Below are 26,638 nucleotides of genomic sequence, written 5' to 3'. Positions count from 1 at the left end.
TGTATCCTGCCTACAATTCTGCTGGTTCGATCCCATTTAAGGGGAAACGGAGTTACATAGAACATAGAACATAGAACATACAGCACAGAACAGGCCCTTCGGCCCACAATGTTGTGCCGATCCTTTGTCCTCTGTCAAGGACAATTTAATCTATACCCCATCATTCTCCTTTATCCATATACCTATCCAAAAGCCTTTTGAAAGTCCCTAAAGTTTCTGACTCAACAACTTCCCCGGGCAAGGCATTCCATGCCTCGACCACTCTCTGGGTAAAGAACCTTCCCCTGACATCCCCCTTATATCTCCCACCCTTCACCTTAAATTTATGACCCCTTGTAACGCTTTGCTCCACCCGGGGAAAAAGTTTCTGACTGTCTACCCTATCTAGTTTCTAAATCAAACTAGAGCAAACACAAGAAATAGGAGTAATAGACCATATGGCCCATCTATCCTGCTCTGCCGTTCAATCCAATCTGCTGCAATAGAAAAGAAAATTCCCACATTGCACTAACAAATGCATATTTTACATCCAACAGGAAGCTGCCAGGTATCCTGTTGTTTATTGTGTCAAAAAATGGGAGTTCAAGAAATTATTCCAGATCCTGGTCAAGGTAAAAAAAAATAAAATACCATTTCACCATTTTCTATAGAGTTAAGAAAATGCCAACATCTTTGTATTTTTAAGTTACCTCCATCATAGCCTACTTTGGAAAGTTACAAAGCTCTTAAAAATAATCAAATGATTTTAGCTTATTAAAACTTTGCATTATAAAAATGTAAATAAGTTTACTTTCCAGTTTTAGGCATACTGAACCAATAATTTATAAAGATTTCTCTTTTTCCTGAGTCCCACATTTCAAGAAATAAAGCAAATGTTGACATATACCTAATGGTTATCCTATTATACAAAGACCCTCTACAAAGAGCCCCAAATGCCAATTTTGTAACAAAACAGAGTATACAAGTTTATTATATACTGCTGCAACCATAGTGATGCAATAAGACCTGGTTATTAAGCTACAGGAAAAGGCAGGACCATATGTCAGAAGAATGCAGTTCATTTTACATCCCAATGTACACAATTTAGAGATTATGCTAGTGATGAGTTTCCAATTCTACAATTGTCCATTCCCCCTGTGGGGACACTGATTCTTCTGGGGATAAACTAGCCACTGTAATGCTAGCTGTGGAGTCGTCCGAAGGAGATAGCAGTTCAGTCCATTTACACAGTGCCTCTTTTTCAACTGCAATTTTACCTGGGGTCTTACAAGCATCTCTAGAAAGGAAAAGTGTTTGGTTGATAAGATACTGTGCTAGGTTGACATCTTCAGGTTGACAGTTAACAACCCCATAATTTAGGTCCTGATCGCCAAGTAGCTGCTTAAGAAGTATCCAGTCTCTTTCTGCAAAGTGTTCATTTTCTTCTTGATGCACACAGCTCACTTCTACCTCTGAACTCTGTTGCATATCTTCTGTCACTTCCATCTCGTATATGGGAGAAAGGGTTTTTGAAGGGCGACGATCAAATGCGGAGCTTTGTGATCTGTCGCAATCAGCTAAGTTTCCTGAAACAATTCATAATACTAAACATTGTAAAAATTCTGACTTTGAAAAACTTCAATTGGGGCTGCTGCAGACTACCTCGGAGTATCGGGTTAAAACACTGATTGCAAATACAATGAATTGTAAAGCGGTTTCTGACAGACTTAAGGGCAGTAGCAGGATAGAAATTAATACAGATTAACAAGCATGAAATAACAAGGACACATGGCCAAGAAAAGGGGAATGATCAAAGTAAAAGTATTAAAGTAATCTAATTAGTTCATCCAGAAACACGTTGGCACTGAAATCTCAGTTGGAAAATATAATTATGAATGCTCAATGCATTTTTCTGACATTCCCTTTTCACTTTAATAGAGGTACTAATTTAAAATTGGTTGATTCATGCCTTTGCTAAAACAGAGAATTTTGACAAACCTATTAAGCTGTTCTATGTTAATTGGAGCATTTAATTCCAGGAATAGGGAAAGTAGTTTATGGATAATGCTGTAACCTTACTCCAAGTAAACACAGTGTGGACTGTCTACTGGTCATGGATAATATTGCCCTCATGATTCAGCTAGTGCTAATTGATCAAAATGCTATTTGCTGATTTAAAGCTCAGTTAAGCCTCAATTTTCATTATTCTAATTGCAGCTGTTGCAGGCCATGTGTTAATGTTCTGTGCATTGGTTTAGTCTGATTTGGTGTTCTGTATACTGTTACACTGTCTAATACAACAAATAAAAAAGGTCAGGAAAATCTGATGCAGTTTATTAGGTTAGTAAATCAGTTAAAAGATCAACCATTCATCAAGCAAATAAAAAACCCAACAAAAACCTTAATGGTCATTGCTAAGCAAACCAGAAAGCCAACAATTAGACAGACATTGAAAATACATTTGGCAGAATTTAAATTAGGAATACAGCACGATTTTAATTACATCCTGGACAAAACAAATTCCATAAGTACAAGTACCCATAATACATTATGCTGTTAGACAGTTACCTCAAATCTAATTAATTTTGATTTACAGAACAGTGTACAAATACTATTAACATTTCAGTGCAAATGTAGTTAGGTTCGCTCATCAATGGGTATAGTAACATTTTCCCACATGTCCTGAGACCACACCACTTTAATTTGTTTCATAAATGTGAAAACACACTTGCTTGTAAATCAGTCTTTTTAACTAGCTCTCCAAGTCTAATACTTTGGCATTCCAACTGCTTGAAGGGCTGTGTTGGCTTGATCTTCCATGCCTATCTCCATAAATTCAACATACAATAGAGCTTCAAAGGTGGTCCACTTACTAGCATCTGGTTTAACACATTAAATGATATTACACATATAAATTGCATGGTTTTGTCTAAATGATGTTTAATATCATACATAGAAAATGGCCATAAGACTCTGGAGTGCAGTTTTTTTTCTTTCAACAAGTCATTGTATTTAGATATGAAATAACTAAACTCGCGTAGTATTCATGCTAACGATTACTATGTACAGTGTTCACATTTAACAATACAAGGTGTATTTCCGCCTTTTGCACCTTGAAAACTCCCTCGACGTTGTTTCAAGTTAAATTTTCCACAGTTCTACAAACTAAACTGATGTGGTCTTACTTTTATTTCTCTACATTTCTGCAATTTGGTACAGAAGATCAAGTGCTGTCTTCAAACCAAGTGCTTTCTGTTGGTATCAAAGGTTAATTACAGTATACATTACCTGTTGGCAAAGTATTATTAGTTTGCTCACTGGATGTTGAGTAGTACCCTTGCACATGCCCATTTCCCATGTTAGCTAAATGCTCATTTGTATCGAGATCGTCGCTGTGTACACTGGAAGAATGCTCTTTCTGGCAGAGTTGCAAATGGCAGGGTCTTTCTTGAGGTCTATTGTCACCACCACCACCAACCATGGACTGGATGTCATTTCTTTCAGGCAAGATGTTATCCTCATACTTGTTCTCTCGTACATTTCCTTCCATGCAGTCTTTTTCTACATGCTTATTTTCTTCTTCGCCAAGCAATTCAACAAAAAGATGGTGTGCAACAGGTGCAATACTGACTTGTTGTGCCTGCTCTATTTCTGTTGAAACAACCTGCGGCAGTGCATCATTAGCCATCACACTAGTTCCATTTGCAGTTGAAGGACTGGGGATTTTTGATTGCATTTTGCCCTTCTCCTGGTGCTGCTGGCTACATACCAAAAAATCATCATCAATTTCTAGTGAATATCGCGAATAGTAAGTTCTACCATAACGCTGACCACCCTCATGGGAACCACCATCAAATACATCAGAGGGAGTAAGAGAATCCAAAGAGCAGGCAAGAGGACTTTCAGCTTCTCCTTCATCAGAACCCAACTCCTCACATTCATCCACAGACAGCAAAACAGAACGCTTGAAATTTGCAGCTGAGGAAAAGTTTGTGACCTCTGTCTCATTTTCAGTAACGTCTTCAAAAGCCAGATTATCAATACCCTGAAAGTGGTAAATGCCCTGCTCAGGAGGGGGCAGAGGAGGAGGAATAGGAACAGGGGGAGGGGAGATTTCTTCTGCATTCTCAATTTCTGACTTATCTTCTTCAGTCACTTCACACGAAGACATGAGGTCTGAGACAACATATAATTTATCACCAACGGGCACAGCATCTTCACCACCTCTTTCCATTGCATTATTTCCTTGAGAGATTTTAGCACAGTGATTACTTACTGATTCTCTTGTACTAGCACCTTTTGTCTGCCCATGAGGCTCTATAGCTTTCACTTTTACTTCTACACTTAATCCACTGTCATATTCCTTAAGTTCTTCCGGCGTGCTTGTGTCACTGCTACTTCTCCCAAGAAAGTCATGACATACAACTGTACTGCACTTGGAAATGCCTCTCTCATTTGATCCATCATCATCTTGGGAACCTCCAGCATCATAGTCCTCTGAATTAGGTTTTATATCATCAGATGATGTTGTTGCACTTCCAGTGTCAGTGTCTGGACTTTGCTTTGGGAAAGATGCATCTGAAGCAGGACAGACTTCTGTATCCATGTTCCAAGATTCCAATAGTGCAGTTTCCGAATGCTCATTACTTACAGGGATGCCTGGCCTATCTATTTCTTTACGCAAGTCCGACAAAGCTTGTTCTTCACCTTGGTTGGAGCTATATTTCGCAGCACCACTGGTCTGGTCAAATGAACGAGTAGACATTGTTGCATTCTCAAGTTTAAATATACTTTTGTTTACAAGAACCTGTGCTTCATTTATACTATCTGTAAAAAGATGGCCAGATTCAACTTCTGTAGCATAAATACTTCCTTTATGAAGATAGCCTTCCTTTGTTTTCCCACATCCATTAAAAATTGGTAGCTTTGTTTCAGATGTAACACCATCATTTGGGTATTCTGAAGGAGGATATTGAGCTATACACAGATTTGATTTTAGCACAAAGTCTTCAGAGGAGTTCTGTGTTGCATGGTCTTCAGAACCAGCCATATTCACAACTGAAGTCATGTGAATTTTTTCTAATGTCCAATCACTTGCCTTTTTACCAAGGTTAGATGGATTACTGGAGTTCAAGATTTTTTGTGAAAACGTACATGTCAAAATCTGCTCTCCTTCTGCCAACTTACTGTCACGTGGTGAAACAGTTGGTGGTACTTCTGTATTCTGGCTATGTTCTGACTGATGAAATGGGAGCAAGTAATTATTTTTTATTTGTGCTGTACTTTTCATATCATGGCAGAGAGAATCTGGAGCTGACTTGTCATGACTAGAGATAGATATTTTCAGGCCAGAACCTGCTTTGTTTGTGGCCATAAGCAATTTAGTTGATGGTTTTCTTACATTGGGCAGAGATGCACTTTTCGCTTTCAGTGCAGCCTTACTTGAATTAATAGGTATCCTTGGACACGTGGTGCCAATTTGCATCATTTTCTTTGTATTTGTCTTCGCTGCCGTGGGAGTAGCTGCTTTTACTGGTTTAGAGTTATTAGCTTTTGTAAGCATTTCATTAGCAGCAATTGTTTTTTCACAGTTTGGAACTTTAATGGCCTGTTTTGATGCATCACTGCGTTCTGAAGCAGGGACTGTTTTATCTAAACCCACTGTCCCTCCTTTTGGATCTAAAATAATAAGAGAAAGGTTACAATTGCAAATATGTATTTCATACTATAGAATTCTGAAAAGACGCAAGTATATTTGAATTATTACACCTACAAAAGGACAGCATAAATAAAAATATTTCTCTTTAATGTGCATTTAATGTGGGATTAAGTGCAACTGGAAACTTCAAGAACCTTTCAGATTTGAATATCACTACCAATTTTAATACACTATGATACTGTGAAGGCCTTTATGTAACTTATGGTTTTACATAGGGTTCACAGCGCAGAAAGAGGCCATTCACCCCAAGTCTATTCCAACATTTATGCCCCACGAGCCTCCTCCTACCCTTCTTCATCTAACCCCATCAACATAACCTTCTACACCTTTCTCCTTCGCGTGCTTACCTAGCTTCCCCTTAAATGCATCAATTACTCTTTGTGGTAGTGTGCTCCACATTCTAACTCCTCTCTAGGTAAAGAAAGTTTTCCTGAATTTTTTTGGATTTAGTGATTTATATTTATGGCCCCACTTCTGGTCTCTCCGACAAGTGGAACCATCTCTACATCCACCCTAACAATTCCTTTAGAAACACAGAAAATAGGAGCAGGAGTTGGCCATTCGAGCCTGCTCCGCCATTCATTATGATCATGGCTGATCATCCAACTCAGTAGCCTGTTCCCGCTTTCGCCCCATACACTTTGATCCCTTTAGATCCAAGAGCTATATCTAACTCCTTCTTGAAAACATACAATGTTTTGGTCTCAACTGCTTTCTGTGGTAGCGAATTCCACAGGCTCACCACTCTCTGGAGGAAGAAATTTCTCCACATCTCAGTCCTGAAAGGTTTACCCTGTATCCTTAGACTATGACCCCTGGTTCTGGACTCCCCCCACCATCGGGAACATCCTTCCTGCATTTACCCTGTCAAGTCCTGTTAGAATTTTATAGGATTCTGAGAGATGCCCCAGTCACTCTTCTGAACTCCAGCAAATATAATCCTAACCGACTCAATCTCTCCTCACGTCAGTCCCGCCATCCCAGGAATCAGTCTGGTAAACCTTCGCAGCACTCTGTCTACAGCAAGAGCATCCTTCCTCAGCCAAGGAGACCAAAACTGCACATAATATTCCAGGTGTGGTCTCACCAAGGCCCTGTATAATTGTAGCAAGACATCCCTGCTCCTGTACTCGAATCCTCTCGCTATGAAGGCCAACATACCATTTGCCTTTTTTACCGCCTGTTGCACCTGCATGCTTACCCTCAGCAACTGGTGTACGAGAACACACAGATCTCGCTGCATATTCCCCTCTCAGTTTATAGCCGTTCAGATAATAATCTGCCTTACTGTTTTTGCTACCAAAGTGGATAACTTCATATTTATCCACATTATACTGCATCTGCCATGCATTAGCCCACTCACTCAACTTGTCCAAATCACCCTGAAGCCTCTCGGCATCCTCCTCACAACTCACCCTCACACCCAGTTTTGTGTCATCTGCAAATTTGGAGATATTACATTTAGTTCCCTCATCTAAATCATTAATATATAATGTGAATATCTGGGGTCCTAATACCAATCTCTGCGGTACCCCACTAGTTACTGCCTGCTATTTGGAAAAAGATCCATTTATCCCTACTCTTTGTTTCCTGTCTGCCAACCAATTTTCTATCCATCGCAAATCACTACACCCAAACGCTTTAATTTTACACGCTAATCTCTTATGTGGGACTTTGTCGAAAGCCATCTGAAAGTCCAAATAAACCACATCCACTGGCTCCCCCTCATCAACTCTACTAGTTACATCCTTGAAGAATTCTAGTAGATTTGTCAAGCACGATTTCCTTTTCGTAAATCCATGCTGACTCTGCCCGATTCTATCACTGTTCAGCTATAAAATCTTTGATAATGGACTCTAGAATTTTCCCTACTATCGACGTCAGGCTGACTGGTCTATAATTCCCTGTTTTCTCTCTACCTTCCTTTTTAAATAGTGGGGTTACATTAGCTACCCTCCAAACTGTAGGAACTGTTCCAGAGTCTATAGGATCTTGGAAGATGACCACCAATGCATCCACTATTTCTAGGGCCACTTCCTTAAGTATGCTGGGATGCATACCATCAGGCCCTGGGGATTTATCGGCCTTCAATCCCATCAATTTCCCCAACACCATTTCTCTACTAATACTGATTTCCTTCAGTTCCTCTCTCACTAAGCCCTGTTCCCCAACATTTCTGGTATGATATTTGTGTCCTCCTTTGTGAAGACAGAACCAAAGTATGCATTTAGTTGGTCAGCCATTTCTTCGTTCCCCATAACAAACTCCCCTGTTCCTGACTGTAAGGGACCTACATTTGTCTTCACCAATCTTTTTCTCTTCACATACCTACAGAAACTTTTACAGTCAGTTTTTATGCTCCCCGCAAGCTTGCTCATACTCTATTTTTCCCTTCTTAATCAATCCCTTGGTCCTCCATTGCTGAATTCTAAACTGCTCCCAATCCTCAGGTCTCTTGTTTTTTCTGGCAGATTTATATGCCTCTTCCTTGGATCTAATGCTATCTCTAATTTCCCTTGTAAGCCATGGTTTGGCTACCTTCCCCGTTCTACTTTTGAGCCAGACAGAGATAAACAATTGTTGCCGTTCATCCATGCGCTCTTTAAATGTTTGCCTTTGCCTATCCACCATCATCCTTTTAAGTAATGTTTCCCAATCCATCATAGCCAATTTCATAATCTTCAAGACCTCCATCAGGTTACCCACAGGCAAAAACACCACAGTCTATTCAATCTCTCTCGATAGGTATAACCTCTGTTCTTGTACCATCCTATTAAATCTTTGCACCTTCTCCAGTGCTTCCATATCCTTTCTATAATAAAGGAGACCAAAACTATTCTTAGTACTCTAGCATAACCTCCCTGCTTTTGGAACCCTGCTAGAAATTAATCTCAGTGCTTTGTTTTTTTTAAAACTTATCACTACTTTTAGGTGATTTGTGCATCTGTACCCTCAGATCCCAATACTCCGTTAGGACACTTATTTTCCCAAGGAGTATGTGGCCTTTTTATTCTTCCCACTAAAATGTACCACCTCACACTTAACTATATTGAAGTTTATTTGCCAATTACATGCCAATTCTGCACATTTATTGGTGTCTTCCTGTAATTTGTCCCAGTCCTACTCTTTAATAACTGCACCTCCCAATTTGGTATTGCCTGCAAATTTCGAAATTGTACTTGAGATTGGAGTCTAAATCATTTATAAATGGCACTTACTCTTTGGATATAAATTTACTGAAACAAAATCAGTTGTATAAATCATAAAATCAGACAAGTCAAAGAGGTCAGAAGCCTTTGATTCCTAACATTGTTAACTATTTAAATCTACAATTCCTCAGTTTATTTCGAATTGCATTATTGTTTTTCTAAAAAATCTTTCAGGATTTGAGCCTTGCGGTTCCACTGATCCATTGGTACAAACAACTATTAAGTAGACTCCTTGCTTGGATGAGTTAACCGAGCCTAGATAGACTATCTTATCAAGGGGAGTATCATAGCCAAACCTTATTCTGTTCTCACTTGGCGTTCTTACAACCCATGACCCAATTTAGTTTTATAGGTCACATGGCAATCAAAAATCAGCAACCGTACAGAACCAAAATAAAATTTACGGCCATTCAGCCCATCGTATCCATGCCAGCCAAAGAAAACTAGCCACCCAATCTAATCCCTTCCCAACTGTAGGACCCAAATTACTACCCTGGCTGAGATTAGTTAATTCAGCACAGCCTGAGAATGGAACCGTCTTCTAGGCTGTACCGCTTAATATGCAGCAGTAGGCCTACCATACACTGAAAAATGTATTTCTCAGTTTAAGTCAGTAACAATTATGCTGAACAGCACAGTGCTCAAGAAAAATGTTGGCTTGCACATCTCCACCAAAGGAGATTAAACATCTAAGGAAAAGGCTATGCTTAGACAGCATGATTGATTCACTGGAAGATCTCCAGCAGAAAGTTGATGTGGTTTGAAAGCACTACACAAGCAAAATATATCACTGCAAAAAAATCAAGTGGAGCGTTTTTTAAAAAAAAAGACAACACTAAGGAATTAGCTTGCTACCATTAGCAAAGAGTCATTATTTACTAAATTAGACTTGTAAATGTTGGCATACAGAAAGATTTGGCTGCCCTCGTACACAAGTTAACACGCAGGTATAGCAAAAAACTTGGAGGCAAATGGTATGTTAGCCTCTATTGCAAGGGGGTACAAGAGTAAGGAGGCCTTGCCAAAACTATACAGGACTTTGGCCAGACCATACTTGGAGTACTGTGTACAGTTTTGGTCTCCTTGCCCAAGGAAGGATATCCTTGCCTTAGAGACAATGCAACAAAAGGTTCACTAGATTGATTCCTGGGATGAGAAGGTTGTCCTATGAGGAGAGATTGGATAGAATAGACTTGTAATCTCTGAGGTTTAGAAGAATGAGGGGTGATCCCACTGAAACACAGAATTCTTAAAGGGCTTGATAAGGTAGATGCTGAGAGGCCGTTACCCTTGGCTAGAAAATCTAAAACCAGGGGTAATAGTCTCAGGATAAGGGATTGGCCAATTAGGACGGAGATGAAGAAATATTTTTTGACTATTCAAGATCAAGATCAATAGATTTTTGGACACTAAAGGAATCAAGGGATATGAGCTTAGTGCAGGAGAGTGGAGTTGAGGTAGATCAGCTATGATACTGAATGATGCAGCAGGCTTGAGAAACTGCAGAGCCGACTCCTATTTATGTTCTTAATCAAACTGACATGCTGTTGTTGAGTTAGTGAAGCAACAAACTGAACTTGCATAATCAATAAGCACCTGCCAACAAACCCTCAAATCAGCAGAGATAAGAGTTTTGGTAAAAATTCAGCTAAACTAGGTCAAAATTTTAATTGCCTCTGCTGAACAGATTTTGCTTAGGCAGCATTATAAAGCACCTATCAATAGTTTATAATGAGGTTCCAATAATCAGGTTGTTGGCACAAAAGCTCGGAATAAGATTTTGAGGTAGATTTTGAAATTGCTACTCGCAGCTTTCTCATTCTATAATGTTCATCATATGCAAGAACACCAAACTAAGGCATTTCAATTGTACCTTTAGTTTTGACTGCTGCCCCAGATGCACTCTTTGTTCTCTGCTGAACAGACGAGTTACTGCTGCTATTCCAAGTTTTCTTCATATGAGCCTGTGACATCCCTTCATCTCTATTTTGTGCCTTCTGTTTGTTTGGCACACTAGCAAAGAGAGATAAAATAAAAAGTCATTCCATATTCAGTTTTATGTCAGTGAAACAGCACCAACTACAAAAGTAACAATCTATCACAATCCCACACTGAAATGTGTAACCTCCCACACTTTGGAAAAACTTTAAATGTTATATTTGCCTTTGCAAATCGATTTGGTTCAGCATTAAGACTACTTTAGGGTGCTAAACAAGTTAAAATATCAGTTAAATATTATGTATACAGGCACAGACTTTTTCTTTCATTCTTTCATGGGATGTGGGCATTACTGGCAATTACCCATCCCGAATTGCCCCGGAACTGAGTGGCTTACTCAGCGATTTCGGGGGGCGGTTAAGAGTCAACCACATTACTGTGGGTCAGGAGTCACATGCAGGCTAGACGGGGTAAGGACAGCAGACTTCCTTCCCTCAAAAGGACATTAGTGAACCAGATAGGTTTTTTGCGACAATCGTTACTGAGACTAGCTTTCGATTCCAGATTTTTAATTAATTGAATTTAAATTCCACCAGCTGCCATTTGAACCAGTGTCCCTATACAGGTAGAGGCCTGGGCCTCTGGATACTAGCCCAGTGACATTACTACTACACCACCATCTCCCCTGCAGACAGTAGTTGGGCCAAAATATTCAATTTCTATGCTAAAAATACTATGTAAACAACTAGGTTTATTCTGAGGCCAAGCTAACACTGACTGGAAATATGCAACCCAAAGACATTAGATTAGAGATACAGCACTGAAACAGGCCCTTCGGCCCACCGAGTCTGTGCCGAACATCAACCACCCATTTATACTAATCCTGCACTAATCCCCTATTCCTACCAAACATCCCCACCTGTCCCTATATTTCCCTACCACCTACCTAGCTTAGCTTGAGAATTAGAAAAGTTAATTGCAATCTTGAAAAATAAATTTTGTTAAGAGTTCAAAATGCATATATTTCTTTCTCCTGAGCTGTTCTCATGTCACCCAAATTTCCTTTTCACAATTTATTTAACTCGCAAATTAAAATCTTGTAAAACTTTGCATTTCAATTTCCCTGTTGGTAGATTTTTAAAATTATAGCCACTGGAGTGTGATTGATGATCAACATTAACTAAGCTGTTTCTGTACTTATTTTCTCTCTCTCTGCTTTTTGTACCCCCCAAAAGGAGCTGTCGGTATACGATTCAATGGCACCAGGAGCATCCTATTACCTTATATAACCGACGAATGAGTTAGCACAGAACATCACAGCTGATCCAGTTACCACCCAAAAGCCACCCATTTTCCATAGGGACAACTGGATAGAGAGCAGAACAAAACTATGGCTAATTCGACCCCTCCTAACCCAGGGAAACAAAGGCCTAATGTAGCACCACAACACTTGTTGAAATCCGCTAACTCAACACTAGCCACATATGGAACCTACTAAAAAAGCCTGGCTCGGGTATAAAATGAAAACCCGACCCCTTTAATTTTTTTTCGTGCCTGACCCGAATCTCCTTCATCTGTTCCAGCAGTAGGCTATTCCTGCAGCTGAAGCTGTGGGGAATCATGGGTAAGCCTGATCCCATGACTTCCCGGAAGCAGTGTCCAGCCCGACCCAAACCTGACACATGTAGTCAGGTCTAGTCAGGTTCTAAAGCCTGCCTACCTGACCCGAACCCATCACCTTTTTTAGTCCGTTTGCGGTCAAGGCCACATTGTGTGGTGCAGTTCCCCTGAGCCAGTGGAGGAGCTCCACTTATTATTGTTATATGACCAAGAATTCAAAACTCTATTCAGGAGGACAAGTTAATCTTCATCTATTTTTAATTGCTATATGGCAAACCTACTAACTCAATTCATTTATAGGAGCCTGCTCTCTCAGGAATAATGCTCCCAATGAATGCAATATGGTTTATGGAGCCCCAAACAGGTACAATGAATTTCTCAAAGGGAACTGTTCTAAATGGCAATTACTCAAGTAATTCATTAACGACGTGGATGATAGCATAGTAAGTCATATATCCAAATTTGCTGATGATACAAAGTTAGGCTGCATTGTATACATTGATAGCATAAAATTGCAAGGATATATTGATAGACTTGGTGAATGGGCAAAACTGTGGCAGATGGATTTCAATGTGGGCAAGTGTGACGTTATCCATTTTGAACCAAAAAAGGATAGAGCAGGGTACTTTCTAAATGGGAAGAGGTTAAGTACAGTGGCTGTCCAAAGAGACTTGGGGGTTCAGGTGCATAGATCTTTAAAATGCCACAAGCATTTCTTCACGCAAAAGGGTGGTAGAGGTTTGGAACTCTCTCCCACAAACAGCAGTTGAAGCTAGAACAGTTGTTAATTTTAAATCTGAGAGAGGTAGATTTTTGTTAAGCAAAGCAAAGATATTAAGGGATATGGGCCAAAGACAGGTATATGGAGTTAGGCCGCGGATCAGCCATGATCTCATTGAATGGTGGGACAGGCTCGAGGGGCTGAATGGCCTTCTCCTGTTCCTATCTTCCTATGTTCCTAATGCAATGAACCTCAAAGAATCACAACAGATTTATCCCTCAACAGGTAGCACCATTAAATATTGTGAACAGCTTAACTGTTGTGCAAAACGTGGCAAGCTCATAACTCCTTTGCACACATGGTGGTGCCTATTTTGGCATCCAGAGTGATGCCAAGTACTTCTGGTGCTCTATGGTACTACAGGGAGTGGCAGAAAAGTAGAATTTTATATAGCAGAGAGGCAGGAAGAGAGACAGAATGGGAACCCAAGGCTAGAAAACTGCTGAATCAAGACCCCTTCATAGATAAAAAGGATGAATGTAGCAAAACAAGGAACCTCTCCCTCACCAACCACCAGCCCCCCCACACCCCCCTCCACTTTTCTCTTTCCCCAGCACCAAAATCAAGATTTTGCTGTGTGGGTTGATTGGGGAGTGTGTGTGTGTGTGTGGGGTGGGGGGGTTGGGGAAAGAGGGGGATCATCAGGAATTCATGTTTATATGCCACCATTCTAAGAGAACAGTCAATTGCAGCTTTGATATGCTACATCACAATATTATTTATAATATGCTGCGAGTCACTAGCAATGCCCCCAGTCACCTTCACCAGATGTTTCCTCTTTAAAATGGTGGCAGCTACTATTTAAACAAAATAATTTAGCTAATTGTGTTTTAAATCCTGAATTTGAATCTTCCAGGTGCCCCTACCCTACCATTTCAAATTACTATAGTTCACCAAAAGACTTGCAGGTTGATGGGTAAATTGGTCATTATAAATTGCCCCTAGTATAAGTAGGTGGTAGGAGAATATAGGGACAGGTGGGGATGTGGTAGGAATACGGGATTAGTGTAGGATTAGTATAAATGGGAGGTTGATGGTCGGCACAGACTCGGTGGGCCGAAGGGCCTGTTTCAGCGCTGTATCTCTAAATAAATAAAATAAATAAATAAAATGAAGCTCCATGTTTGAATCTCTACATTCAGGTTCTCTCCCCACACGTCACTGAAACAACCCTAATCAAAATCACAAATGACATCCTCTGTGATGGTAGCCATGGCGCATTATCCCTCCACATCCTCCGCTGCAACCTTTGATGTGGTCAACCACATCATCTTCCTCCAATACATACAAACTAGGAGCAGGAGTAGGCCACTCGGCCCTTCGAGCCTGTTCCGCCATTCAATAAGTTCATGGCTGAACTGATTACTTGACATTTCCACCTACCCCCGATAACCTTTCACCCCTTTGCTGATCAAGAATCTAATTCCCTCTGTCTTAAAAATATTCAAAGACTCTGCTTCCACTGCCTTTTGAGGAAGAGAATTCCAAAGACTCATGACCCTCAGAAAAAATGTCTCATCTGTCTTAAATGGGCAGCCCCTTTTTTTTTTTTAAAAAAAACGTCTCTCCTTCGCTATCCAGTTCAATGAGACTAGACTCACTCGACTTTACTCTTAACTATCCATTTGGAGCCACTGCTTTTCCAGCAATGGCTTCACTTCCTGGCCCCACGCCAATACCTCTACAGTACCCCCACCCCAGGATCTGTTCGACTGAAACGTAGCCCTTGGGAACATCTGCAGATATGGCATATCCACATGTATACTGATGACATCGTCTGCAGCTCTACCTCTGCACCATTTCTCTCAAACTCCAGCCTAAATGTCATTGGACTGCTCATTCAACATCCAGCCCTGAATGAGCCTCCAATTAAACAAAGGGAAGACCAAACCCTTAGGTTACAGCCCCCACAACAAACCCGTGCCCTTGACACAGATTTCAGTACCTTTCCCTGCTATCATCTCAGATGGATGCAGACTGTTCAGCATTGGCATCCTATTTCAACCCAATGTTCCTCTCCATCACAACCACCACCTACTTCCACCTCCATAACACTATTGCCCACCTCAGCCCATCAGCTGCTAAAACACTCATAAGCATGTGTCACCACCAGACTCAATTGTACCCATACCCTCCAGCTAGGCCTCTCATTGTGAATTTTACCTCATCCAAAACTCTGCTGCATGCAACCTATACTTCAAATCCTGTTCATGTATCACCCGTCATCCTTGACGTACCCTCGAGTCCCTCTACACGTCCAATTTAAAATTCACAAACTAGTCATTGAATTCTTTTATGGCCTTGCCACCTATTCATCTCTAATCTCCTGAAGGCATCCAAGATCCCCATAGCTGTTTCTCCATCTCCAATCTCTGGTACATTCCTAATGCCTTCAGGCATCTAGACCCCACTCTGGAATTTCCTCCCTATACCATTCCACCTCTATCACCTCAAACTCCTCCTTTAAGGCCCTGCTTAAAAATCAACTTGGACAAAGCTTTTGGTCACCGCCCCCCACCAACATCGCTTTCTTTAGTTCCATGTCCATTTTTGTCTATACCTCCACGAAGCACCTTGGAAACATTTCTACATTAAAAAAGGTGCTGTATTAATACAAGTAATCATCTTGCAAAATAAGGTGCTGCAAGAGTGGAGAAATGTTGGGAATTTATTCACTAGCTGCAGAGTGTTAAATTTTGAAATTAAAACCCTTTATTGCTGTGTATTTTATTGAAAGACTGCTATAAAGGATCAGTGGTGTGTTTCTGCAGGAAGTCCACACCTATTCAGTTTAGGAAAACTAGTTTCTCTAAATCGGAGATTTAATTAGAAATTTTTTAAAAAGCAAGTAATTCTGCTTTCAAAATTAAATTTGACATTCATGAGACTGAGCTGGATTTTGCCGTCAGTGAACAAATTTGCTGCATTGCCTTCGACAGGGGATCTGGGACCTGTGTGGACAGGGCAAGTAACTGTAACTTCTTAACCATTCAGATTGAAGAATCCTTACTGAGGCATGCAGAGTCTGAACCATGAATTGGAAGTTAGTATAGTTAATTAGATCTCAAATCATGCACAGAAAACAAAATAAAGAGGGGAAAAGAAAGATGGAATTAAGAAATGAGAAACAGAGAAAGAAAAAAAAGTTTTTTTCAACCTCCAAGAATATTTTAAATCTGAAAGAATGAGACTCCACACTACTTAAAGTTAATTTTCAGCACCAGAGGGGTTTGGCAGTAAAAAAAAAAAAATCATAGCATTAAAAAAGAGTTACACTGGAATGGATAAGTTGCGTATGCATATCACGCAGGAGCCACAACTTCACTCCCTTCATGCGTGTCTGTCAAATCTCATGGCGAGATACCAGTACAGTGCAGCTTCTGAAAAAGAGCAGGGTAACAGACAGCAATGCCTGATTTCCACATTTAACTGCACACATGTAATCGCCGGAAGTTGCTGTCAGATTTACACTTTGGTAATGGTGAGCGCTGATAGCCACACAGATTACTTTTACTGCAAAAGCTGAGCCATGGTTATCTAAATTCTGATGAAACAGCAATCCAGCAGAGGGCACCATATCTACAACAAATCAGATACAATTTACATATCTTAATGTGGCTTAAAAGGTCTTTTTCATTTACAATAGATAGTGCACTGAATAATTTTCATTTTTAATCTTTACATCTGAAGTTCTGTTGTGCTGTAATCATTTCAGATGTGTGTTTCTTCTTTACAATGGTGTTCAAGTATGGTAGACCAATGCAGATTTGATGGCCTGTTCCTGTGATGTAACATTCTATGATTCAGAGTTTTTGGATTCCTAAAATTACAATACTATTAACTAGCGCAACATTCCTCATAGCAACAACTTTTAAAATTATTCAAAGACCCCATCAATGCGGGGGGGGGGGGGGGTGGAAACAAACTTTATGCATGATTTACATTCAAAAACCATTTCTCACCTATTAGGAGCAGGTCTACTAGTTTTCATTGATGCAGGTGTCTTGGTTGCTTTGATGACACTCGTTGGCCTAACTGCAAAGGAGTAAAAATGAAAAAAACAGGTGATATTCAAGTGTGCAATTACTCACAATTACCAAACTTCTACCTCTGCAACATATTTATCGAACCAGAAGCGGCCACTGAAACGGAGAACACTAGTGCTGATATCAAGGTTAACTAGCATGCAACTTTCTGAAGGCAGGTGGAGAAAGTTAAGTGCATGCAGGGGAGAAAAAAAAAAGAGAATCTTACTGGCTAACCGAGTTGGTCAGATTCCTGCATCCTGAGGGGCTGCAGAGGTTTAAAATAACCAGGCTGCAATAAGTCATTTTTATTTCAGTCCTTATAAATGGATTTAAAAATACAAAGTGGAAGCCTTGGATTTCTTACTGGGGGAGTTGGAGTTAAAAGCCCAGATCTCACTTAAATAGGCTTAATTTGACAGTGCTCTGGATATTGCAGCAAACATACCAGTAAGTGAAAGACTTTGGGGGAGGAGAGTGAAAGGAGGAAACAAAAATAAAGTAGTGGACCAAGCATGCCTTTTCCAAGTACTTTTCACTGGATGCAGCCAATATGGCAGCTAAGGTGCAGTTCACACCTGATGACATTCTCACCATCTTCATCTTGAAGCCTGGCAGTACACTTGTGGAAGAGGAGGATGGAAATAGCAATTTACTGTACAAAACAAACCTGAAGACTTCTGGCCAACCGGGCTCTTTGCAGCACTTTCAACAGGACTATTGACAGATGCCATTTTCTTGCCACGAATGTTTCTTTCGCCGACTGCATTCCCCTCTTGTAATCCACTGATATGTTCACTTGTGCTCACAGTAGCATCCTTGCCAGAGTTACACTTGCTCCCATTTTTCTCTGCCTGCGATAACACTGGTAGTGGTTGAGTGGTTTTCTTTATCGGTTTTCCTAATTTTGCTTGCATGCCTGGAGAACTGAGAGATACTTTGGGTCGTGCACCTGTATTTGCTTTTCCATCATGCCCACTAACCTCTTTGCTGCTTGCTGTAGAACCTGTCTGACACAACAAACTTTCAGAACACACCTTCACTTTACTGACAATGCTCTCACCTTTTGTCTTAGCCTCGAGTTTATTTTTTGCAGGTGTGTTCACCTTTATCGAGGTGCTTTTTTCATTGGTTTTCCCACTTTTTGGCATTTTGTCATTTGCTTTTTTAATGTCTTTTCCTTTTGATTCACCTTTTCTTGAAGCGCCAGTTGACAGTCGTCCATTTGCTGTATGCACTGATCCTTCAGACTTCATTTTTGAAGCAGCAGCCAAGTAACTATTAGATATAGATGTATTTGTTGACGGCAGCTTCCCCTTTCTACACACTTGCTCCGCCACATCAAATGGAGAAGCATCAAGTAGAGGACGTTTTTTTTGCTGTGAGGAGATGCAAGGTTGAAGAATAGCCTGTCACAAGGAGAAAATATATTTACTAGTGATACTCTACTTAAATTTATTTTTCAAATTAGCATGATAAAATTGTCATTTATGGTAATTTAAGAGTTTACAATTTACAAAAATTCGAATTTCTCTTCCACAGAATCAATTTCTCCCAATTTGCAAATTGCTTCCCACAATTTCTTCTCCTCGATTATAATGATATCCTTATAGAAAGCAGATGCCAAAGCTATATCCAGATCCTTTGACTTGGATGCATCCTTATAAATCAACTCAGGAGAGAAAACAGTGAATGGGTCAGGAGCGGTTAACATTCCACACACTGACATCACAGCTACAGTGTTAAATGAGCCCTGCATAAATTTGTAATTTGAAAATATAAGACTGTATATCGTCAGGTCCAGTTCAGAAATTGCACATTCAAAACATCTAGGAAAATAATAAAGGCTTTGCTTATAAACTACATTATTTAGTTGCCATTATCTTACCTGTGAACTAGTCAAGGTTGGTCTTTTGCCGAGTTTTCTATCATCACCTTTGTCGAGAGCAGCTGAAAAGATGATACAAATTCACTGGCCATATACTCAAATGCAAGGCATGAAGAATATTCTATTCCTAACACCAACATCTGTGATGTTGATGAACAAAACTCATTGTTGTTGCAAAACTCGCCTGGCTAACATAATAGAACAGATTCAATGGACTGAATGATGTACTGCTGTACACACACACGGACTGTTTAAAATGACAGTTTAAGTAGAAACAGAACAAGTGAGTGTAATAGTATGAATATACAGCTTAAATAAAGAGACTTTAAGGCTTCTAAAGTTGATATAAATACTTTGACAGATGGTTGAACTGCAGCAGTAAAAAGGTTAAACAATTACACAAAAAGCTAGTGTTCAACTGCTTGCTTTTGCTCAACAGAAAAACAAAATTGTTCTAGACACACAGGAAATCTTTTCAATAATTACAAGCGTCTTGATACTTGCACCATCAGGAAGGGAGGAAATGAACATGCTCACACAGCTGGAAATCTCTTTCTAAAAAGACAGAGGCAACAACATACTTGTGGCAATCTACACACCAACATACCTCAGGAGCATCTCAGACTGTGCTGGGTTGCCAACTTATTGACTGGAGTATAGCAATTAGATTTTTGCAACAGATTTAAGACTCGGTGCAAAGATAACATTTTGAGACGCATGTGATGTGTAGTATTTAAGGAGGAACAGGTGACTTTGGACTTGTTCCCAAAGCTCTCCACCTTTAGGATTTTCCTCATCATATCTGTTGTAAACTAATTGAGAGATTACTTGCTATGATTAGTCAACAGCTCTATTAACATTGCATCATGCAACTACCAGGATGTTGCAAGGCAAGCTAGACGCTTCTTGGATTTTTTTTCATCTAGCAATTCCTATGTTCTTCCTATCCCATTCAGGTCTCCAAGCTGTTAGATGGAGCGTGAGAATCAAGGTAAAATTGATCTAATTCCGAAAGGAATTTAACTCTTCAATCTCCAAAGTTGCAGTTCTGGAACTCCTGGGTCTCCGAATGCCAACTATCCATTCAAAACATGCAAGTCCACTCATCATTATTTAACAAATACATCAATCTTCGACAGGATCAGCCAACAACTCCTTCCCCACCACGATTATGTAAAATCGGACAAAGCAATGCTACAGATGAAGCTTTCTGTTCTTATTTCTCCAACAATAAGAATGGGATACCCATTTGATAGTAAAGAACTAGCTGATGGAGCCATTAAATGCTAACTGGGATATAGACAATGTAGGTAGACTAACCTATTAGCAATCTGAAACCAATATCAAACAAGGGGAAACCGATAAAATTGCTTGCTCAATCCACATGAAGAATTTGCCCAATTTAATGAGGTAGACACAGTGGGTCAGTGCCATCTGAACCCCTTCTATGTTTTTTTTTAAAAGTTTTCATGGGGGAATACAGGATTGCTGCAGTACATAGGACTACACGGATCAGAAATATGCAGTCATCTGTCTTTAATATAATTGGGATTGAACTCCCATGATTGGAAAACTAATTATGGTGCATACATTGTAGGACAGCTTGTGCTTTCTCTGTCCATTGGCTTTGATAGTTGTATATTGTTAAAATAAAACTTTGTTTAATTGCTTAGTTTATTTAAAAACACAAACTAACGTACCAATATTCATACCATGCATTTCAATTTTCCTGCAATCCTTTAAAAAACATTTACAATATTAGCTATGTCTGTATTTGATAACACTGGACTTTGTGACATGACTTTTAAAACTGTTAAAAGTTTAAGATGGAGTCCAAGAAGTCAGGTGACCTTATCCACTCTGCTTAAGGACAAATCTTGGTTACCAGAGCAACAGAGAACACCGATCAAAGACTTTTTTTTGAAAAGCAGAGACTGCAGGGTAACACCTGACGAACAATGGATTTCATCCTCTCAGACCTTCAGCTCCTAAACAAGGGGTCAGTGATTGAGAATGAAAATGTGCATGGCAGCTGTTAACACCTGGGAACAATGGAAGGCCTAGGTAGCTTTGTAAACCAAATTTCAGGTCTTTGCATATTGGAAATGGTCAATAATCTATTGATGTTAGTTTCCAGATAAATTTAACATTTTCTGAAGGCAAGCAGGCTGTACAGAAGACCAGCAGAGGCAGCCTCAGAGCAGGCTGCAAGAAAGGAAGACAACCAGGAGGTGGCAGCCTCAAGGGAGAGGGAGAGAAACACCTGCTCTCAGAAGCCTGATGCAGCAAAACGCTGCAAAGACTTGAACCTGTTTTTAAAGTTGAAGTTTGCTTCAAAGACGTAAAAGCTCAACCAGATCACCAGGAATTTATTCACTAACGTCCAGGTTGAAAGTGCTCAGAGCAGTGAGCAAAGAGGACGTTGACTTTGAGAAAGGTCTGGGAGATTCAACCCATTGCAACTGGGTAGGAGTTGGGGACTTAACTGCAAAGAATTGTTATCAAAGGACAGTGGTGAGAGATTTTTTTAAAGTATTTTAATAAGCAAAGTAAACACTTTTCTTTGTAATCTGGGGTATCAGCCACTTACAAAGTACTATTTAGTTAATGAGGATTTCTTTTGAGACCTCTATAACTAAACTAAAATGTGAAATCTTATGTAATTCCTTAAATTGGTCTGTGGGTTCATACCTCATACTTTATTGTTGATAGGTCTTACTGAGGTCTTAACAGTAAGAAATTATTTTCACCTTGTTTTCAATAACATTTTTTGAATCGTGGATTTGTACACTGTTACAAATCTTTTTTTTTTGGGTAATTTTTGAAGATTTGTGGTTTAAAACCGAAAAGGAGTCAATGGATTTTTTTCCCCCAAAAACCAGAGTCAGAGGTCTGGCTTTGAAAATAATTACTGGAAGGCACCGGTTTTCAAATAATTACCCAGCAGGTTTTTTTTTGACTTAGGCAGGGTGGGGGGGGGGGGGGGGGGGGGGAAGATGTTTACAGAGAAGTAACAGGTCACTATTTATAGAGGTCAGATGGCTGGTCCCTTGTGACATTGTATATGGTTTCGCTTTGAAAAGTGAATTGTGCTATGGACAATGGTTTGAAAAGACAGTTGGAGAAAACTTGCCAAGAACAACAAAGCACCTCAACTCCATCTGTTCCAGCAGTTTGGAAAAAGCCTGCCAGTTTTCCATCTCACGAGGAGCTGAAAAGTGCAAAAAGCAGACTGAAATTGTGGCTGCATTCCTCCTGTATGGCCAGTGTCCGAAACCTCTGTTGCTGCATTTCCTGGAACTGATCTTCAACATAGTCTATAAAAGAACTGTTCTAGGACTATCCCAGTGACAACCATCTATGTGCATTTGGGACGCCAAACCTAAACAGGACCAGGGTGTGGCGAATCGCATAACTAGGGCTGTAGATAGGGCTTTAAACTAAATAGTGGGGGTGGGGAGGACTGTTCAGTTGCAAAAACCGGAAGTTAAAGGAGAAGGTAGGAGTGCAGGTTAGTGGTGAGGCTGATTGTTACCAAACTGCAGGAAGTATACTGGTTAAACCAGGAGAGAAATAATAAACAGGTGAATAAATCATCAGTGCTGAGGGACAGGTTAGGGGGTATTGCTCAAATAAGAGTTCTATATACAAATGCACGGAGTGCAAGGAATAAACTAGATGAGCTGCAGGCGCAAATTCAAATGGAAGATTATGATGTGGTGGCCATTGTGGAGACGTGGCTGCAGGATGGTCAGGACTGGGAACTAAAAATATATCTGGTTATAAAGTTTACAGGAGGGACAGGGAAAATGGCAGAGGGGGTGGAGTAGCCTTACCGATTAGAAATAATATCACCTCATTGGTGAGGGAGAATATAATGAGGGGAAAGCATCCAGTAGAGACCTTATGGGTGGAATTGAGGAACAGAAAAGGATTTAAAACTAATAGGTGTTGTGTATAGACCCCCTGGTAGCAGTTCTGAAGGGTTAGATTGTATAAATGTACAAATTAGGCAAATGTGTAACAAAGGCAGAGTAGTATTAATGGGGGATTTTAACTTACACATAGGTTGGGAGAGGCAGACTAGCACCTGTCAGAAAGGTAGTGAATTTCTGGAATGTGTCCAGGATAGTTTCCTACAGCAATATGTCCTAGAAGTAACAAGGGACAGGCAATATTAGATTTAGTTATGAGTAATGAGCCAAATTTAATTAGTAGCCTAACTGTACGTGAACGTTTATCAAAAAGTGATCACAACATGATCGAATTCAAGGTCGCGTTTGAAAGTGAAAAGCATGAATCAGCTACTAGAATTTGAGACTTGGATAAGGCTCACTTTACCGGGATGAGACAGAGACTGTCCACGGTAAACTGGGTAGATCTGTTAATGGGTCAAATGACTAAAGAACAGTGGAGAATATTTAAAGAAACATTTAACGAAATATAGAGCGAGTTAATACCAGAGAGGAAAAAGCTCCACTTCACAGAAAAAACAGCCACAGACAACTAAAGAGATTAGGGATAGCATAAAAGAGGGCTTACAAAAATGCAAAATGCAGCACAGATCCGGCCGAATGGGATAGATACAAAAAACAGCAAAGGGTCACAAAGCAGCTTATAAGAGCTATTAAAAGAGATTATGAAACGAAAATTGCAAGGGACATAAAAATCAATAAGAAATTTTATAGTTACATAAAGGGAAAGCGAGTGGTCAAGAGCAATGTAGGCCCACTAAAAGCTGAAAATGGAGATATGGTCATTGATAATGGGGAAGTGGCAGACATGTTGAACAATTACTTTGCCTCAGTATTTACAGCTGAAAAGGAGGATAACTTGCCAGAAGTCCCGAAAAAATTAATAGCTGATAGGGAACAGGGACTTAATACAATGAACTCAAGTAAAACATCAGTAACAAGGAAATTAATGGACCTAAAGAGTGAGAAATCCCCAGGACCTGACTGTTTCCATCCGAGGGTGTTAAAGGAAGTAGGGGAGCACATTGTAGATGCCCTAACTATAGTCTTTCAGAGTTCCCTTGATTCAGGAGTGGTCCCTCTGGATTGGAAAGTTGCATATGTCACTCCACTTTTTAAGAAGGGTGAAAGGGGGAACCAAGGAAATTACAGACCAGTTAGCCTGACATTTGTGGTGGGCAAGTTGCTGGAGTCTGTAACCAAGGATAAGGTGACTGAAAACCTAGAAAAATTTCAGTTAAATCAGGGACAGCCAGTATGGATTCATGACGGGAAGGTCATGCCTGACAAATCTCACTGAATTTTTTTTGAAGAGGTGACTAAGGTAGTGGACAGGGGAATGTCTATGGATGTTATTTATATGGACTTCCAGAAGGCATTTGATAAGTCTGTTTGAACAGACTGTTAACTAAGGTAGAAGCCCATGGAGTTGAGGGCAAATTATTGACATGGTTAGGGAGTTGGTTGAGTGGTAGGCGACAGAACAAGAACAAAAAAAGAACAGTACAGCACAGGAACAGGCCATTCGGCCCTCCAAGCCTGCGCCGATCTTGATGCCTGCCTAAACTAACACCTTCTGCACTTCCGGGGCCCATATCCCTCTATTCCCTTCCTATTCATGTATTTGTCAAGATGTCTCTTAAACGTTGCTATCGTATCTGCTTCCACCACCTCCCCCGGCAGCAAGTTCCAGGCACTCACCACCCTCTGTGTAAAGAACTTGCCTCGCACATCCCCTCTAAACTTTGCCCCTCGCTCCTTAAACCTATGTCCCCCAGTAACGGACTCTTCCACCCTGGGAAAAAGCTTCTGACTATCCACTCTGTCCATGCCGCTCATAACTTTGTAAACCTCTATCATGTCACCCCTCCGCCTCCGTCGTTCCAGTGAAAACAATCCAAGTTTTTCCAACCTCTCCTCATAGCTAATGCCCTCCAGACCAGGCAACATCCTGGTAAACCTCCTCTGTACCCTCTCCAAAGCCTCCACGTCCTTCTGGTATTGTGGCGACCAGAATTGCACGCAGTATTCTAAGTGCGGCCTAACTAAACTAAGGTTCTGTACAGCTGCAACATGACTTGCCAATTTTTATACTCTATGCCCCGACCTATCAAGGCAACCATGCCAAATGCCTTCTTAACTACCTTATCCACCTGCGTTGCCACTTTCAGTGACCTGTGGACCTGTACGCCCAGATCTCTCTGCCTGTCAATACTCCTAAGGGTTCTGCCATTTGCTGTATACTTCCCACCTGCATTAGACCTTCCAAAATGCATTACCTCACATTTGTCCAGATTAACCTCCATCTGCCATTTCTCCGCCCAAGTCTCCAACCGATCTATATCCTGCTGTATCCTCTGACAATCCTCATCATTATCCGCAACTCCACCAACCTTTGTGTCGTCCACAAACTTACTAATCAGACCAGCTACATTTTCCTCCAATCATTTATATATACTACAAACAGCAAAGGTCCCAGCACTGATCCCTGCAGAACACCACTAGTCACATCCCTCCATTCAGAAAAACACCCATCCACTGTTCCCCTCTGTCTTCTGTGACTGAGCCAGTTCTGTATCCATCTTGCCAGCTCACCTCTGATCCCGTGTGACTTCACCTTTTGCACCAGTCTGCCATGCGGGACCTTGTCAAAGGCTTTATTAAAGTCCATATAGACAACATCCACCGCCCTTCCCTCATCAATCATCTTTGTCACTTCCTCAAAAAACTGAATCAAATTAGTAAGACATAACCTCCCCGTCACAAAACCATGCTGTCTCTCGCTAATAAGTTAGTTTGTTTCCAAATGGGAGTAAATCCTGTCCCGAAGAATCCTCTCTAATAGTTTCCCTACCACTGACGTAAGGCTCACCGGCCTATAATTTCCTGGATTATCCTTGCCACCCTTCTTAAACAAAGGAACAACACTGGCTATTCTCCAGACCTCTAGGACCTCACCTGTAGCCAATGAGGATGCAAAGATTTCTGTCAAGGCCCCAGCAATTTCTTCCCTTGCCTCCCTCAGTATTCTAGGGTAGATTCCATCAGGCCCTGGGGACTTATCTACCTTAATGCTTTGCAAGACACCCAACACCTCCTCCTTTTTGATAATGAGATGACTGAGACTATCTGCACTCCCTTCCCTAGGCTCATCATCCACCAAGTCCTTCTCTTTGGTGAATACTGATGCAAAGTACTCATTTAGCACCTCGCCCATTTCCTCTGGCTCCACGCATAGATTCCCATCTCTGTCCTTGAGTGGGCCAACCCTTTCCCTGGTTACCCCCTTGCTCTTTATATATGTATAAAAAGCCTTGGGATTTTCCTTAATCCTGTTTACCAATGACTTTTCACGACCCCTTTTCGCCCTCCTAACTCCTTGCTTAAGTTCCTTCCTGCTGTCTTTATATTCCTCAAGTGCTTCATCTGTTCCTAGCCTTCCAGCCCTTACAAATGCTTCCTTTTTCTTTTTGACTAGGCTCACAATATCCCGTGTTATCCAAGC

The 26,638-nt window shown here is 40.6% G+C and overlaps 1 protein-coding gene across 6 annotated transcripts in view; it reads right to left on the bottom strand.

Annotated features, from left to right (window-relative positions):
• Positions 1-333: 333 nt before the first annotated feature.
• Positions 334-26,638, bottom strand: part of btbd8 (BTB domain containing 8) — a 106,233-nt gene continuing 79,928 nt past the window's right edge. For 5 of the 6 annotated variants that reach the window (XM_068036769.1, XM_068036766.1, XM_068036767.1 and 2 more), the window contains 6 exons: positions 19,160-19,221; positions 17,942-18,680; positions 17,209-17,281; positions 10,781-10,920; positions 3,268-5,658; positions 334-1,565 (listed from right to left, as the gene is read on the bottom strand). In XM_068036769.1, the coding sequence (XP_067892870.1) occupies positions 1,096-1,565; positions 3,268-5,658; positions 10,781-10,920; positions 17,209-17,281; positions 17,942-18,680; positions 19,160-19,221 (3,875 nt within the window). In that variant the 3' untranslated portion in view covers positions 334-1,095. The remainder of the gene's footprint in view (positions 1,566-3,267; positions 5,659-10,780; positions 10,921-17,208; positions 17,282-17,941; positions 18,681-19,159; positions 19,222-26,638) is intronic. The other variant, XM_068036771.1, reaches the window with a different exon arrangement.

This window comes from Heterodontus francisci, chromosome 8, assembly GCF_036365525.1.
Source record: "Heterodontus francisci isolate sHetFra1 chromosome 8, sHetFra1.hap1, whole genome shotgun sequence".
NCBI classification, from domain to species: Eukaryota; Metazoa; Chordata; class Chondrichthyes; order Heterodontiformes; family Heterodontidae; genus Heterodontus; species Heterodontus francisci.
This window is presented reverse-complemented; position numbering and strand designations above follow the sequence as displayed.